Source organism: Mus caroli, unplaced genomic scaffold, assembly GCF_978045245.1.
Source record: "Mus caroli unplaced genomic scaffold, Mus_caroli_1 scaffold_1, whole genome shotgun sequence".
In the NCBI taxonomy this organism is placed as follows: Eukaryota; Metazoa; Chordata; class Mammalia; order Rodentia; family Muridae; genus Mus; species Mus caroli.
In genome coordinates this window covers 83,641,923-83,656,493 of record NW_028227256.1, presented here as the reverse complement: position 1 = coordinate 83,656,493, position 14,571 = coordinate 83,641,923, and the positions used below count along the sequence as shown (strand labels likewise).

Here is a 14,571-nt window from a genome sequence, read left to right as displayed (position 1 = left end):
CAGGGCAGAAACCTGAAACATCCGGCTACAAGGAACAGAATTCTGCCCCACCAGTGAGCAGGGTAAAAGACCCTGAGCCTCAGGGGTGGGTGACAGCTGAGGTTGACACCTTGATCTAAGTCTAGTGGGACACTGAGCACAAAAATATAGTTAGCCACACCTAAGCCAGGAACAAAGAGACTGTGAAGGAGTCCAGCTGTGTCCTGATGGCTGTTTCGGGTAGCGTTGATAGACAGCAATAGCAAACGAAAACCTCCATTGGCAACAGTGGCAGAGACCCAGGATCTCTCTCAAGGAGGGGCTTTGGAACCAAGCTGATGGCAGACCCAGATGTGATGGGTTTTCTAAACTGTTGGCTAACTCTGTGAAGGCAGAGAGCTTGCTTCAGGGGCCAGCAGTAGAGGAAGGCTGAGCAGGAACTTATCGCCAGGGCTCTACGCTCAGAGGTCAGCCTGGAACTGGGGCCAGCCTGGAATCCTGCCTCTTGTTTACGGAGGATACTGTAAACATGACACCCTTGCCAAGGCCCGTTCCAGTCTACACCTGGATGGGTGGGTGCAGGGCACATAGCTAGGCATGGATATTCGTGGCATTACAAAGGTGCCCCCTTGGGCCCTGAGCTCTGCCCTGGTTCCCCATCCATTTTACCAAGTCTCTGCCTTCCTCAGACACACAGAGACATTCTAGAAGGCCCTACCCAGGGCCAGAGCCAGGCACAGCCACCTGAGACTCCATGTCCCCTCCCCTCTGCAGGCTCTCTTTCCTAAAAGGAACAATTAGTGGCTCGGCTTTAATTATCTAACAATCCCCTTCAGCTCCAATCACTTGAAATGATGATGAAGTGCGGGGGGGGGGGGGGGTGAGGGGGTGGGGGGAGGGGACTTGGAGACCCTTTGAGCAGAGGGAGATTCCGCTTGGGTCCCTTTGGCTTCTTTCTTGCAGTAATGGGCAGTGGCTATGGTGACCCTGGCAGGAAAGGGGTGCCAAGGTTGTGAGGTCCAATGCCACACAGTCCCTGATCCCTTGCCTTGTTCCTGTCTGCAGCAAGAGCCGAGCTGGCTCTCCATCAAAATGGCTAGCCCCAGAGGCCCACCTGTCAGAGCTGCAGGCTTCCAAACTCCACTTCCCAATGCCATATCCTTTCTCCCTCTGGGTGATACTGCCTTGTCTGCTCTATTAGCCTGGGCCAGGGCCAGGCCTAGCCCCCTGAGATTGACCCTGTGCCCAAACCTCACTAGACAGGATGGATGGTGCTTTCAACAGACTGAGGAAGGGAAGCTGCCATTGGGAACAGAGCAAGTCACAAGAGAATGTCAGGTAGGGACAAATCTGGTACAAGATGTACCCAGAGCAACAGATGAAAGATGGCTGGGCCACTCCAGACAGGAAGATCCAGGAAAGGCCTTTGGAGGCAGGGTGTCTGGACAGGAGGCCAAGGTCCTAGCCACAAGGTCTCAGACTTACTCAGAGGTTTCTGGGTAAAGCCAGCCTCTAGTACCTGCCCTCAGTATGATCGACTCTTGCAGCTTAGGTCTGGATCTGGGGTTAGAGCTGGACCCCAGCCAGCTTCAAAATGCTCTTGCCTGGGTTTCTGGGAGCAGATGTGGAGCTGCTCCAAAAGTAGAGTGGGCTTGAGGAAGAATACTCAGTTGCCATGATCAAGTGTGTGGGGTCAGACCAAGAAGCCCTCAGAAGCCAGGGGCTCACATGGGGTCTGGGTGGAGCTTCAGAGGATGGGAAGCGATGGGAAGGAGACTCTTGAGGTTGGTCCCCTGCAAATGTGCATGACTTAAATGATTTAAACTATTTGAAACAAAAAGATAATTAGACATTTATTAACATAAAACATTATTCTAGGGGCTGGGGAAATGGCTTAGTTGGTGTCCAATTTGCAAGCATGAGGACCCAAGTTCAATCCCTAGAGGCTGGGCGTGGTGGAGAATCTGTAATCTTGGTGCTGTGTTGGTAAGTACAGGTAAATTCCTGCAGCCCACTTATTAAATCTCTGTCCCCACAGTATGGTGGGGACTCCGGGAGGGCATGCCCCAAGCCCATGGAGATAGCACTTGTCCAGACTAGAGGACTGAAGAGGCCACTGGGGAGTGCCCTCCAAAAGCCAGACAGATGACTGGCAATTGTCCAAGAGGTGACAGAGGAAGGATGCTCCAGTCGGTAAGTGCTAAGGTCCTGGGGCATAGGAGAGCCAGCTGTGTTCCGGAAATGACACTTGATCAGAGTTACGTAAGGAAGAAAGAGAGCGGGTGGGGAGACTCAGACTGGGAAGGGTGAGAAGGACACAAAAGTGACCACTTCCAGGCTGGGGAGCAACATCTCAGCTGGGTAGATGCTCACCGTGCAAGCATGAGGACCAGAGTTGGGTTCTCAGAACCCATGTTTTAAAAATAGTTGGGTGTGGTACCCATGCTTAGAAAACTCATGCTAGGAAGCAGGGGGACAACAGGAAGTTCCCTGGTATGATGTCCAGCCAGCCTAGTCTACTGGCGAGCTCCAGACCAAGGAAAACTTGTCTCAAAAGACAAGATGGGTAGTACCTGTGGAAGGACACCTGCTGATGGTCTCTGGTCTCTACACATACACATACACACACACATACACACACACACACACACACACACACACACACACACGAGAGGGGGAGGCCACTGCCTTAAAGGCTACATTAAATTGACTAAGCTTAGTCATCATGAGGGGTGACTCAGGGTTCTGGAGACTGGAGGCCAAGGCCTAGAGCAGAGGATACACAGTGAAGAGTCAGGACTTTACATAGAGCTCAACTGGGAATCTACAAGAGGTTGGGTGCAGGAGATTCCAGATTTCTTTGGTCTCTGTCTGTCACCCCAGTCACCAGAGAGTGACATTTTATTTGAAAATTAAAAGCCCATTTCATGCCAGACATGTTGGTATACCCTTTGATCCCAGCACTTGAAAGGAAGGGACAGGCGGATTTCTGAGTTCGAGGCCAGTCTGGTCTACAGAGTGAGTTCCAGGACAGCTAGGGCCACACAGAGAAACCCTATCTCAGAAAAGCTAAAAAAATAAAATAAAATAAAAATTAAAAAGCCATTTCTTAGCCCACCATGCTTGTCTACTCTGACTGTGATCCCAGCTACTTAGGAGGTTGTAGCAGGAGGATCACCTGAGCCCAGAAGTTCCAGACCAGTTGGGACAACAAAGTAAGACCCTATGGCAATAAGTAACTAATAAATAAAATACAATTTAAAACTCCAGGTTGATCTGTGAATCATTGGATGGGCTGAATCCTGGGAAACCAGATGACCAGACAGTGAGGACCAGGACTTTGAAAGGTGACAGACCAGCCAGGAGAAAACAAATGGGTGGCAGGTTCTAGCTGCTCCCAGACCTCACTATGGGCCACCTCAGGACAGAATGGCACTCTTAACTCAATCCATGACAGCAACAATGTTAGTAAAGGCACAGTATGGGTAGTGGGTGGGGGTGCATGTACCTGTAGCCCCTGTGGCCCCCCAAACCTGCCGTGGACATTAATTTTCTCCATGAGAGCCACAGCCAGCAGTGTGCAGCCATCTCTAAGAGCCGACCTTTCTCTCCCCCACCCTCCCTGCCACACCAGCCACTAGGGAGAGTCATTTCATTTCTCAAATTAAAAATCCATTTTGTGCTGTGAATAATGGATGGATGAGCCCAGGGAGGCCAGGAAACTGGTTGTGGCCTAGAGACAACTCACAACTGCTAGAAGACCAGGGCACTGGCTGGATGGGAGAGAGGCTGTGGTGTAGCCCAGAGCTGACACATTGCAGGGGCCAGGGTTCTACCCCACACGGTACAGATATGAGCTGGCACTGACCATAGCTAGGTCTTGGATTGGTGGTCTGGCTTTAGGATATTCCCTCCCTTGTTTAGGGCAAGATACACAGCACCTTGGTGAATGCTCAATAGCCATGAATCCTTGTGAATATTGCTGTCCCAAAGCTGTACCAGAGATGGGGCTACAGGCGCTCCTTATCTAGAAGACAAACCCAGTGATAATCCATCAACACAGTCGTTGGGATATGACTTTGGCTCGTGTGGAGGCAAAGAACTGCTTCCAAATGCTTCTGTCCCTCATACCCCCTTATGCCTTCTCTGACTGCCGCCTGCCTTCTTTCCCCGAGTTGGGTTTCTAGAACCTTATTTGGGGCTCTTCTGGACTCAGCTAGGAATGGCCAGGTCCTGTCAATCTAATCTTCATCGATCTGGGAGCACGTAGCAACTGAAGGAGGATCTCTGAGAACCTCAGAGATCGATGGAGCAAGATAGGCAGGAGAGAGAAGGAGTGGTTCTCTGAACCCTTTCTATGGACAGCCTGACCACAGGACATGTCAAGGTGACAAGGGCCTAATGGTCAAAGGACCCAATTCTAAGCTTACTTCAGCACTCAGGGTTCAGTGTGAAGTATAAGATGTTGAACAGAACAGGCAGCCGGGGAGGCCCAATCCGCCTGGCCGGGAGACAGATGAATGGATCAATGGTAGTTGAGTGTGTGAGTGGTGACCAGAAGAAGAGATCCAAGGACTGACCCCAGAGGAGAGAAGCAAATAAAGAGACTGAGGACCAGGGTCCCCATCCTCCTGTGGATGCAGAGGAAAGTCCCCGGGGAAGCATGCTTGCCTCTGTGCCTTGCTGTCGGAGTAGTCGGCTCCTTGAGACAATATCCATTTTTATATTTCTTGGAAATTTCACGGCATTCATTTCGGGGAAAATAAAAGCTGTCATTGCCGGAGAAATGATACCAATCAGGGCCTGAAAAGGCTGGAAAATTATCCTCCAGGAGATGGAATGTTGAGGGGAAAATGCAGATTAAAAGCACAAAGAGCCACTCTGCCACCGCCCTGCCCTCCCCTCCCCCCTTACGGAAACATGGCATTTTGCGTAATTCCATCGCTCCTCAGTAGAATTAATTGGACCTGAGAAGAATGCACGGAGCAGGAGAGGACCTTAGGATGGTCAGAATGAAAGTCCTGTGAGTGGGACTTTTAGAAATGGACAGACTGGACAGGCAGGAAAGTGGTAGAGGTGGCCACTAAAGGCCAGTGACTGGGTAGCTGACAGAAGAACATCCGGAGGGGATGGCGACGGGATGGTGGCCGCTCTCCGTGGTCCCACCTCAACATGGGTTCCTATCACATGGGTCTTCACCAATGTCTGAAACATTGCTTAGGCCAGGGCTGCAGGCTGGAGCCACAGGATTGGGATTGCTGGGGCTGTGTGGTCCTTTGCTGGGGATACCAGAAGAGATGGGTAAGTCAAGGCAGAGAAAGCAGATATCAGTCCTTCAGAAAGCTCCCAGGTCTAGGTCTCCTGTGGGCTTCACCTTGTGGGTACAGTGGAGAGGTAAAGATTCTGTCTCCTGGAAGGAGCAAGGTCCCCAACATTTAAAAAGCTAGTACAGCCAACCGGAATGGGTGGAAGACTGGACAAACTCACCCTGTGAAGTCCTGTGAGGGAAGTGGAGCAAGATTCCTCCCTCTCCCCACCCTACCATCCTTTTCTAGGCCTTTCTATGTGGGTCTGGGACTTCCTGCCAATGATGTCAGGAAAACCTAAGGTTGAGGAGGCCACAGCCTCAGCCTCTACTTGCAACCTCCCCAGGAGAGCTAGGTAAAGGGTCTTGCACCAACCAGAACCCAGATGGGGCAGGCAGGAGTTAAAAGGACAAAGAAGTCCTGGTGCTGATGGCGCCTGGCAGAGTGCTGGTCCAGATACAGGCTCTTCACCTGCCCATTGGAGTCCTCCCTAGGCTGAGCTTCTGTGAGCTCGGCCCAGACGACCCTCTCGCCTCCAGATCTCTAGCTTCAGTCCCTTTACCGCAGACTGGTAGGTGGCTCCAAGTGGCTCATCAGAAGGGACCGTGCTTCCTCCTCCCGGGACAGATCTGGACTCCGGAGTCCTGGAGCCAGAAGCTGGTGCATCACTCTCAGGAGCGTTATCTCCGCGGTCGCCATCCCCACCTCCGCACTGCTGGAGCTGACAGGTAGCCCAGAGGGAAGCAGAGAGAAGGAGGGGTGCAGGGGGCGGGAGAAGGAGGGTGGAGCCGCCGGCGCGCCCCCTCCTTCGGGGCTGGCGGGCGGCGCGGCGCGGCTCGGCGCGGCGCGGCGGCAGAGGCGGCGGGCGCACGAAGAGAGCCGCAGCCAGCCCAGCTCCTCTCCGGCTGAGGCCGGGATTTGCTCCCGACCCCTCCCTCGGTCCTCGCCCGGCCCAGACGCGCACCTGCCGGGTAAGTGTCATTCGGGTCCGCCGCCTCCGAGGACATCATCACTGCCACCTCCGAGGCCACCGCGGCTGCCGAGCCGAGCTTCTCGGCTTTGTCTCTGTCCTCCCGGCTCTGGCTCCAGCTGCGGCTGCGGCTGCGACTCCAGGACTCGGCTCTCAAGCTCCGCTGACTGCGCCGCGCGACGCAAGAGACTCTGAGCTCAGGGCTGGCGCAGCAAAGGGGGTGAAACTTCTCCCAACTTTGGATTCTGGGGAGAACCTGTTGACGACAGGGATGGCCCGGGGCGTTGATGGGTGGCAAATGATGAAACCAGTCTCTGGTTTTCCATCTGGGCCGTCGGGTTGGGGGTAGGGGTGGGGGAAAGATGGGGAATGGAGAGGGCTGCTGCTTGGGGAAGGGACTAGTGGGCTTTGGGGCCATTGAAGAGAAACAGCCAGAGGGTGGCTTGAGAGTGCTCCTGCAGACTTCCCCGAGGACGAAGTTTGGGTGTCTGGTCGCTTTTAGTTCGGAGAACTGAAGGAGGCTTCAGGGTCCGCAGAGAGGAGCCCCTGACCACACCTCCTTTCTCCGGCCTCTGCTTCCCCCTCCCCCACCTGGCTTGGCTGTAGCGGATGATGGGCAAGAAAGGCAAAGACAAGGGAAACAGGTTGTCAGTGAAGCCCCCACTTTGTGCCCGGTGCTCTTTGGTTTTGTGTCCGAGCATCCTTACTCTGTGGTGAGCTTGTGGAGACCTGGGTAGGTAGGTTAAAGGCTAATATTCCAGTAAGAGCTGCTGGCAACTGAACCCTTCTTTCTTGGTTGACGGAGTGAAGTGGGATCCTTGGTTGTGGATCACAGGTGGCTTCCATCTTCTTAAACTAATCCCCACCCCTTGTTTTCTGGGTCCCCTCACTTTCCAGGGCCTCTCTGAGCCTGCTAATGTTCCCTTCCTACAGCTGTGACCGAGGGCCATGTGGGCGCCGACCAGAAAGCCCGCAGACAGAAGCAGCCTATAATCGACCAAACAAGGGGTCTGCAGCCAAAGCCTCGGCACAATGGAGGCCCCGTATTCCATGACAGCGCACTACGACGAGTTCCAGGAAGTCAAGTATGTGAGCCGGTGTGGCACCGGGGGCGCTCGAGGGACCTCACTGCCTCCTGGCTTCCCGAGGGGCTCAGGGCGCAGTGCTAGCGGGTCCCGGTCTGGGCTGCCCCGCTGGAACCGACGCGAGGTGTGCCTGCTGTCGGGGTTGGTGTTCGCTGCCGGCCTCTGCGCCATCCTGGCGGCCATGCTGGCGCTCAAATACCTGGGCCCGGGAGCGGCGGGCGGTGGCGGAGCCTGTCCCGAGGGCTGCCCCGAGCGCAAGGCCTTCGCACGCGCCGCCCGCTTCCTGTCTGCCAACCTGGACGCCAGCATCGACCCGTGCCAGGACTTCTACTCGTTCGCGTGCGGAGGCTGGCTGCGGCGCCACGCCATCCCCGACGACAAGCTCACCTACGGCACGATCGCGGCCATCGGAGAGCAGAACGAGGAGCGTCTGCGGCGCCTGCTGGCGAGACCCGCCGGAGGCCCCGGCGGCGCTGCGCAGCGCAAGGTGCGCGCCTTCTTCCGCTCGTGCCTCGACATGCGCGAGATTGAGAGGCTCGGGCCGCGGCCCATGCTCGAGGTCATCGAGGACTGCGGCGGCTGGGACCTGGGCGGCGCGGCCGATCGCCCGGGGGCTGCTCGCTGGGACCTCAACCGACTGCTGTACAAGGCACAGGGTGTGTACAGCGCGGCCGCGCTCTTCTCGCTTACAGTCAGCCTGGACGACAGGAACTCCTCGCGCTACGTCATCCGCGTGAGTGTCCCCACCCCCCGCCTTCCCGTTCCCCGACAATCCTCGCACCCCACCTGAGACCTCCCGCATCCTTGGCCCAGCGTGCCCCCATGCTCCATCCCGCGTCCGAAAGATATGGGTTCGGACAGCTAGGGGATCAGGGAGGAGCGGGGCGCGCAGGGGCAGAGCGCGGGAGGAGGGCGCAAGTAATTTCCCTGGAGTAATTGCTGTGTTTAGCTGAGCTGCGGGAGCCGCAATTCCCAGCCCTCAGGCAGGTGGGGTTCGGGGAGTGGGAGCCCGCGGGCGATCGCCCTGAAAGGCTGGGGTTGGCTAAGAATTCCAGAGGTTCCAACTCCCAGTATAATGCCTCACGGTGTCCCTACAGGAGGGGAAAGTGAAGGCGGTTGGGGAAGGGGTGAAAGGTGGCTTCTCCAGGGCATCTTCAGGCTGAGCTAAGAGCAATAGGGTTTGGCTAACTTCTCTGGATTGAGAGAGGGGTTGGTTTTCATGCTCCCGGAGCTTGTGACAACAGATCCGTATTTGACTCGTCCGTCTGTCTTCTCTTCTTTGACATTTGAGAGGAAACGCTGGAAAACTGGCCGTGCACTTCTGACCCGGGGTCCCTGTTTTCCTCCCCAGATTGACCAGGATGGGCTCACCCTGCCAGAGAGAACCCTGTACCTAGCTCAAGACGAGGAGAGTGAGAAGGTGCCTAGGCAGAGGCTGGGGCTTCTGGGAAGGAAAGAGCCCCAGAAGGAGGGTCGCGGGGGTAGGTGTCTCCCTTCCCATAACAGGAGCACGTGTCCTGGTGCAGATCTTGGCTGCATACAGGGTGTTCATGGAGCGTCTACTCAGACTACTGGGAGCGGACGCTGTGGAGCAGAAGGCTCAGGAGATCCTTCAGCTGGAACAGAGGCTGGCCAATGTGAGCAGGAGGGGCTGGGAGCCTCCAGGACCCGGACAAAGGCCGGGGAACATAGGTCAGGCCTGGGTCTATCTGGTCTCCACTCCAGATCTCTGTGTCAGAATATGATGATCTCCGTCGTGATGTCAGCTCCGTGTACAACAAAGTGACTCTGGGGCAGCTGCAGAAGATCACCCCCCATGTGAGTGTTCCCAGACCTGGTGGATGGGTGGTGATGGGGGCGGGGCAGGGATTGCAAGTTGACCGTCTTTAGGTATGTCCGAGATCTTCCATGCCCCTCAATGCCGACGTGCCTTTATTGTCTCCTTTTGGACCCCTTTGTTGTCTCCTGTTGCTTCCCTGCCCTCGGCTCCACAGTTGCAGTGGAAGTGGCTGCTGGATCAGATCTTCCAGGAGGACTTCTCGGAGGAGGAGGAGGTGGTGCTGCTGGCCACGGATTACATGCAGCAGGTGTCCCAGCTCATCCGCTCCACACCTCGAAGGTGAGGCTGCAGATGCTCTAATGCTCCCTGTCCCCTGCCGCTCCTCCATCAGCACCCTAGAGCTGTCCACTTGGTGACCTTTGTAATCCCGGTCTCTGCTGAAGCCACACAGCAGAAGGCAGGTGGGAGCGCTGGTAGGTAAATCTATATCCTTCAGTCATGTGCTCACACCTACCCTGTGGGAGCCTGGGTAGGCTGGGATCCCCTTGAACTGCCCTTACCTCTTGGGATGGTGAGGCTGAGAGTTTGGACTTCACTAAGGGATCCTTGGGGGAGAATCCTGCTAGTCCCTGTACATCCAGGGAAGGAAAAGAAAGCCACCAAGGGATTTCTGAGTACTCTGTGTCACACACCAAAGGGTAATTGGGAAACCATGCTGGTCCATCAAGGCCAGGCTTAATGGCTCTTGTTAGAAGCAAGATCATATTCTGTGCTTGGGACAGTTCAAATTGATTTCTGCATATCTAAATTGATCTCTTTCTCCTTCTTAGTGGGGCAGGGTGGGTAGGTACTGAGTACTATCCTAGGGAGCACAGGTGGGCAGGGCTGTGATGACCTACATACATATCTGATTAGACAACCCCCTGCCTCCAGGATCCTGCACAACTACCTAGTGTGGCGTGTGGTGGTGGTTCTGAGTGAGCACCTGTCCCCACCATTCCGAGAGGCACTGCATGAGCTGGCCAAAGAGATGGAGGGCAATGACAAGCCCCAGGAGTTGGCCCGAGTCTGCCTGGGCCAGGCCAACCGCCACTTCGGCATGGCTCTTGGTGCCCTCTTTGTACATGAACACTTCTCAGCTGCCAGTAAAGCCAAGGTCAGGCTGCCGTGGGTCTAGGGTGGGGTGCAGGTGGTATGCTCAATGTGGAGGCTGGAAGATCTCACAGATCCTCTTGTGGCCCAGGGCCCAGGTTGGGTAGAGGGGCTAAGCTGTCTCTGAGGCTTTAGGATGCTCTTCCCCTGGGAAGCTTGTACATACAGTCAGCTGTAGGTGGCTTACCCTGTCTTTCCCCTGAGGGTCATTCTTAGCCATGCTCAGGAGACACGACCTTAGGACTGTATAGACTTGTGCTGGGATGGTTTTCTCTTCCAGGGGGGAGCCTGCTGTCCCTACTGCCCATGTCTCTCCTTGGTGCCCAGCACAGTGCCCTGATCAGATGATAGGAATCCCTGAGGTGCCAGGTGCTGGGGGGGCAGATCTAAGACTTCCTTAGTTGACCCTTGATCCCTGACTTCTGACCCTGCAGGTGCAGCAGCTGGTGGAAGATATCAAGTACATCTTGGGCCAGCGCCTGGAGGAGCTGGACTGGATGGATGCCCAGACCAAGGCAGCTGCTCGGGCCAAGGTGAGATAGGGTCTGAGTCCCAGTTGTTGGTGTCACAAATATTGTTTGAGTGCCTGCTGGATATCAGGCGCTGGGAGTAACGAGGGGAAGGAGACAGAGATGCCTTTATGGAATTGGTCTGGGTCTGTCCTCCCTTGGTCCCAGACCCATGCTAGGCTGGAGCCCTCTTCCCTTTTTTGCCTGTGGGAGACTGTCTTCTGAGGCTCTGGGCCCTTTGCCCCTGATCTCTCACCTGCAGCTCCAGTACATGATGGTCATGGTTGGCTATCCAGACTTCCTGCTGAAACCTGAGGCTGTAGACAAAGAATATGAGGTAGGCAGGATTTCACTGCCTTCAGGCCCCAGGAAAGCTCACCACCAAACTTGGAGGAAAACTCATGGCTCCCAAGGAAAGAGCCTGGCCATGCACCAGCTCATGACTGAGTCTTGCCCGTCCCCATACAGTTCGAGGTCCACGAGAAGACCTACTTCAAGAACATTTTGAACAGCATCCGATTCAGTATCCAGTTGTCCGTCAAGAAGATTCGACAGGAGGTGGACAAATCCTCGTAAGTGCCCAGCCCTGAGCTGGGGGTGGAGGAGGACCACGAGGGAGGAGAGAACATGCTGGGAACACAGGCCTGCGTAAACAAGAGAGAGGACAGGAAGGTGGTGCCTTAGCCCAGAGAATGCACTGTTAAGCTAGCTGGCATGCCAGGACCACCTTGAAGAAAGCTAGGGAGTGGGGCTCCTGGGGGAAGTCCCATGTACCCCCTCCCCCAGGTGACTCTGTCCTCCTCACATAGGTGGCTCCTCCCACCACAGGCACTCAATGCCTATTATCTGCCCAACAAGAATCAAATGGGTAAGGAGCTGTGTCCTGCCCTGCCCGGGTGGGCCCGGAAGTGGAGGTGTTTCCCACTAACCATGCCTTTCTCCTAGTCTTCCCAGCTGGCATCCTGCAGCCCACCCTGTATGACCCAGACTTCCCACAGTAAGTAGGGGGCGCATCAGCCCTGCCTGCAGGTGTCAGGCTGGCACTCTGGCTCTTGTTTAACTTACTTTCTTATATATCTTTCTTATATAAGCCCACTGGCTTAGGGATGGTGCTGACCACAGTGGGCTGGGCTCTCCTACATCAGTCACCAATCAAGACAGTCTCTCAAAGGCATGGTCATAGGCCAATCCGACCTGAGCAATCCTTCATTAGCTCAGATAATGCGAGGCTATGCCAAGCTTACAGCTAAAGCTAACTAGCATACCCCTTACCCACTCTAGGCCCCATTAGTTGTTTCAAAAGTGGGGGATCATAGCAATGAGGAAGGAAGCCCTCAAGTGAATGCCTCAGTTCCCTTCCTGCTTCCTTGAAGACACAGTCTCCACCAACCTTGTAAGCTGTTAGTTCCCAAAACACAGCTGGACATGGGTCACTGGTCCCTTTCACGGAGTCTATAAGGAAGCTGGGGGACACATGCTGAGGACCTTGGAGATAGGTAGATCTCTGGGGCAATAGGGGCCTGGGCAGCAATGTGGGGCTCTCAGAGGGTGAGGGCTAGGGTTTAACCCACTGCTGTGGGTCCAGGTCTCTGAACTACGGGGGCATTGGCACCATCATTGGGCACGAGCTGACCCATGGCTACGACGACTGGGGTAAGGCATGAGAGGGTCTTGGGGGAGGGGAAGGACGGATAGTGAGTGGGAGGAGTCATGGAGGATGAGCTGGGGTTGGCTGGTGAGAGGGGAGGGGCTTAGTGTCCAGCCTGGCCCTAGGGTGAGGCGTGGTCTTAGTGTGCTGGATTGCCATTGGCCACAGGGGGACAGTATGACCGCTCAGGAAACCTGTTGCACTGGTGGACTGAGACCTCCTACAGCCACTTTCTGCGCAAGGCCGAGTGCATCGTTCGCCTCTATGACAACTTCACCGTCTACAACCAGCGTGTGAGACCTTCCACCCTTGCCTCCACTGCCCCTTTGGCTGGCCACAAACTGGAAGCGTGCATGCTCATGTGCACATACGTGAAATAGAGTACCCGCACACATGCTCTTGATTCCCGTGTACACAAACAGCCACATAGTAGGGGTGAGGGGAGGAAAAGGCTTCTCCTGAATTCCCAGGGAAGGGGGTCAGGCAATAGCTCAGGGTAGCCAGATCTGTTTGAGGCCAGCAGACCGGTGCAGCTTCTTCTTCTGTTTCCTTTCGGCAGGTGAATGGGAAACACACACTTGGCGAGAACATCGCAGACATGGGAGGCCTCAAGCTGGCCTACTATGTGAGCCACCCAGCCTCCTCTCTGTCTTTGCTGGGGGACAGGTGGGAGCTGATGAGAACCCCAGACTAGAAACACAGCTCATCCCTTCCCGTCCTGCTGATGCTCTGGCCTAGGCTGGGGTCCTCCAGGAGGAGGTGGCACTATTGAGGGATCATCGTGCCAGAGTAGAAAGCTTGACAGGCAGGGGATACAGAATGGATGGTACAGAACTGGGGCTGGTGGGGGAGGGGCTAGTCTCCTCCTGGGAGGAGGACTGAGTGAAGGATGGAGAAGAGGCCTGTGTAGCACAGGCAGTTGGCCACAGCAGCTCCCTGCTCTTGGCACCCACAGGCCTATCAGAAGTGGGTCCGGGAGCATGGCCCGGAGCACCCGCTGCATCGGCTCAAGTACACACACAACCAGCTTTTCTTCATTGCCTTTGCACAGGTGAGCTGGATGGAGACTGGATAGGGATCAGGAGGGGCCGAGGAGGGAACACCGTGCCCATGCTCAGTCTCAGCCTGGCCCAGGCCTCACATGAGCATCTCCAGGGCTCAGCCTGTCTGTTGGTCTGTCTGTCTATCCATCCATCCATCCATCCATCCATCCATCCATCCATCCATCCATCCATTCTTCTATCCACATCGATCCATCCATCCATCTCCTATCTATCGCCTGTCCTCTTGGAGGTGAGATGGCCCATGGCTTCTGTTGACGCCTAAGGGTGGGGAAAAGGGTAGAGAACAGGCAGCAGACATCTGACTCCATTTCTTCCTCTTCTTCCCCTTTCCCGTTGTCCCCAGAACTGGTGCATCAAGAGACGGTCACAGTCCATCTACCTGCAGGTGCTGACAGACAAGCATGCGCCTGAGCACTACCGGTAGGCTTGTCTGCCTTGCTGGGCAGTCCCCTCCTTGTGTCTGCATGGGGTCAGAGGGACAAGAAGGAACAGGGGTCAACCTAGAAGTGACGGGGTGGCTAGTAAAGCCCACACTGCTGAGGACTCTCCCCCAACCCCAGGGTCCTGGGCAGCGTGTCTCAGTTTGAGGAATTCGGCCGGGCCTTCCACTGTCCCAAGGACTCTCCCATGAACCCCGTCCATAAGTGCTCTGTGTGGTGAGCCTGGTCATCTGCCTGTCTACCTGCACGTCCCCACTGCCCTGCACGGATCACCTCTACCAGCTGCGGGGCAACATGAGCCCCATGCTTCCTGCTCCGGGTCTATCTTCCTTTCCAACCTTTATGCGATTGTCTTCCCGCCCCCTGCAGTCCTTCACTTAAGCAAGGGCCTGGAGCAGGGGTAAGGCTAGGTTCTGGGGGGCACTCGAGGGGGAACTATGAGTTCCTCACATCCGGCTCTAGGCAGCTGGACCCCCCTACTGGGTCTGGATAGGTCCCACTGATGTGTTCTTGCTGATTAGCCTGGTCAATAAAGCTGCAGTACTATATAGAGCCTTGGCCTCCAGACAAGTGGAGATGGAGGGTCCCTCTGGGTGGGACGCTCAGCCCTGTAACACAGCTGGGACACTGGAGAGACA

The 14,571-nt window shown here is 55.6% G+C and overlaps 1 protein-coding gene across 1 annotated transcript; it reads left to right on the top strand.

Annotated features, from left to right (window-relative positions):
- The first annotated feature begins 6,155 nt into the window (after positions 1–6,155).
- Positions 6,156–14,344, top strand: Ecel1 (endothelin converting enzyme like 1). Its single transcript, XM_021163096.2, has 18 exons — positions 6,156–6,256; positions 7,189–8,073; positions 8,692–8,760; positions 8,867–8,977; positions 9,066–9,158; positions 9,335–9,459; positions 10,054–10,276; positions 10,707–10,805; positions 11,044–11,118; positions 11,250–11,353; positions 11,591–11,649; positions 11,727–11,778; positions 12,367–12,434; positions 12,598–12,722; positions 12,989–13,054; positions 13,385–13,480; positions 13,837–13,913; positions 14,054–14,344. Exons 2-18 carry the CDS (start codon positions 7,288–7,290, stop codon positions 14,151–14,153), a joined length of 2,328 nt encoding a protein of 775 aa, XP_021018755.1. The 5' UTR covers positions 6,156–6,256; positions 7,189–7,287; the 3' UTR covers positions 14,154–14,344.
- The last annotated feature ends 227 nt before the right edge of the window (positions 14,345–14,571 follow it).

Bases quoted from the DNA above. Each gene is read 5' to 3' on its own strand.
- Ecel1 (XM_021163096.2), top strand. From the start codon at position 7,288: ATGGAGGCCCCGTATTCCATGACAGCGCACTACGACGAGTTCCAGGAA. The intron at 9,460-10,053 runs GTGAGGCTGCAG...CCCTGCCTCCAG, and splicing joins ATCCGCTCCACACCTCGAAG to GATCCTGCACAACTACCTAG. The intron at 12,723-12,988 runs GTGAGACCTTCC...TCCTTTCGGCAG, and splicing joins TCACCGTCTACAACCAGCGT to GTGAATGGGAAACACACACT.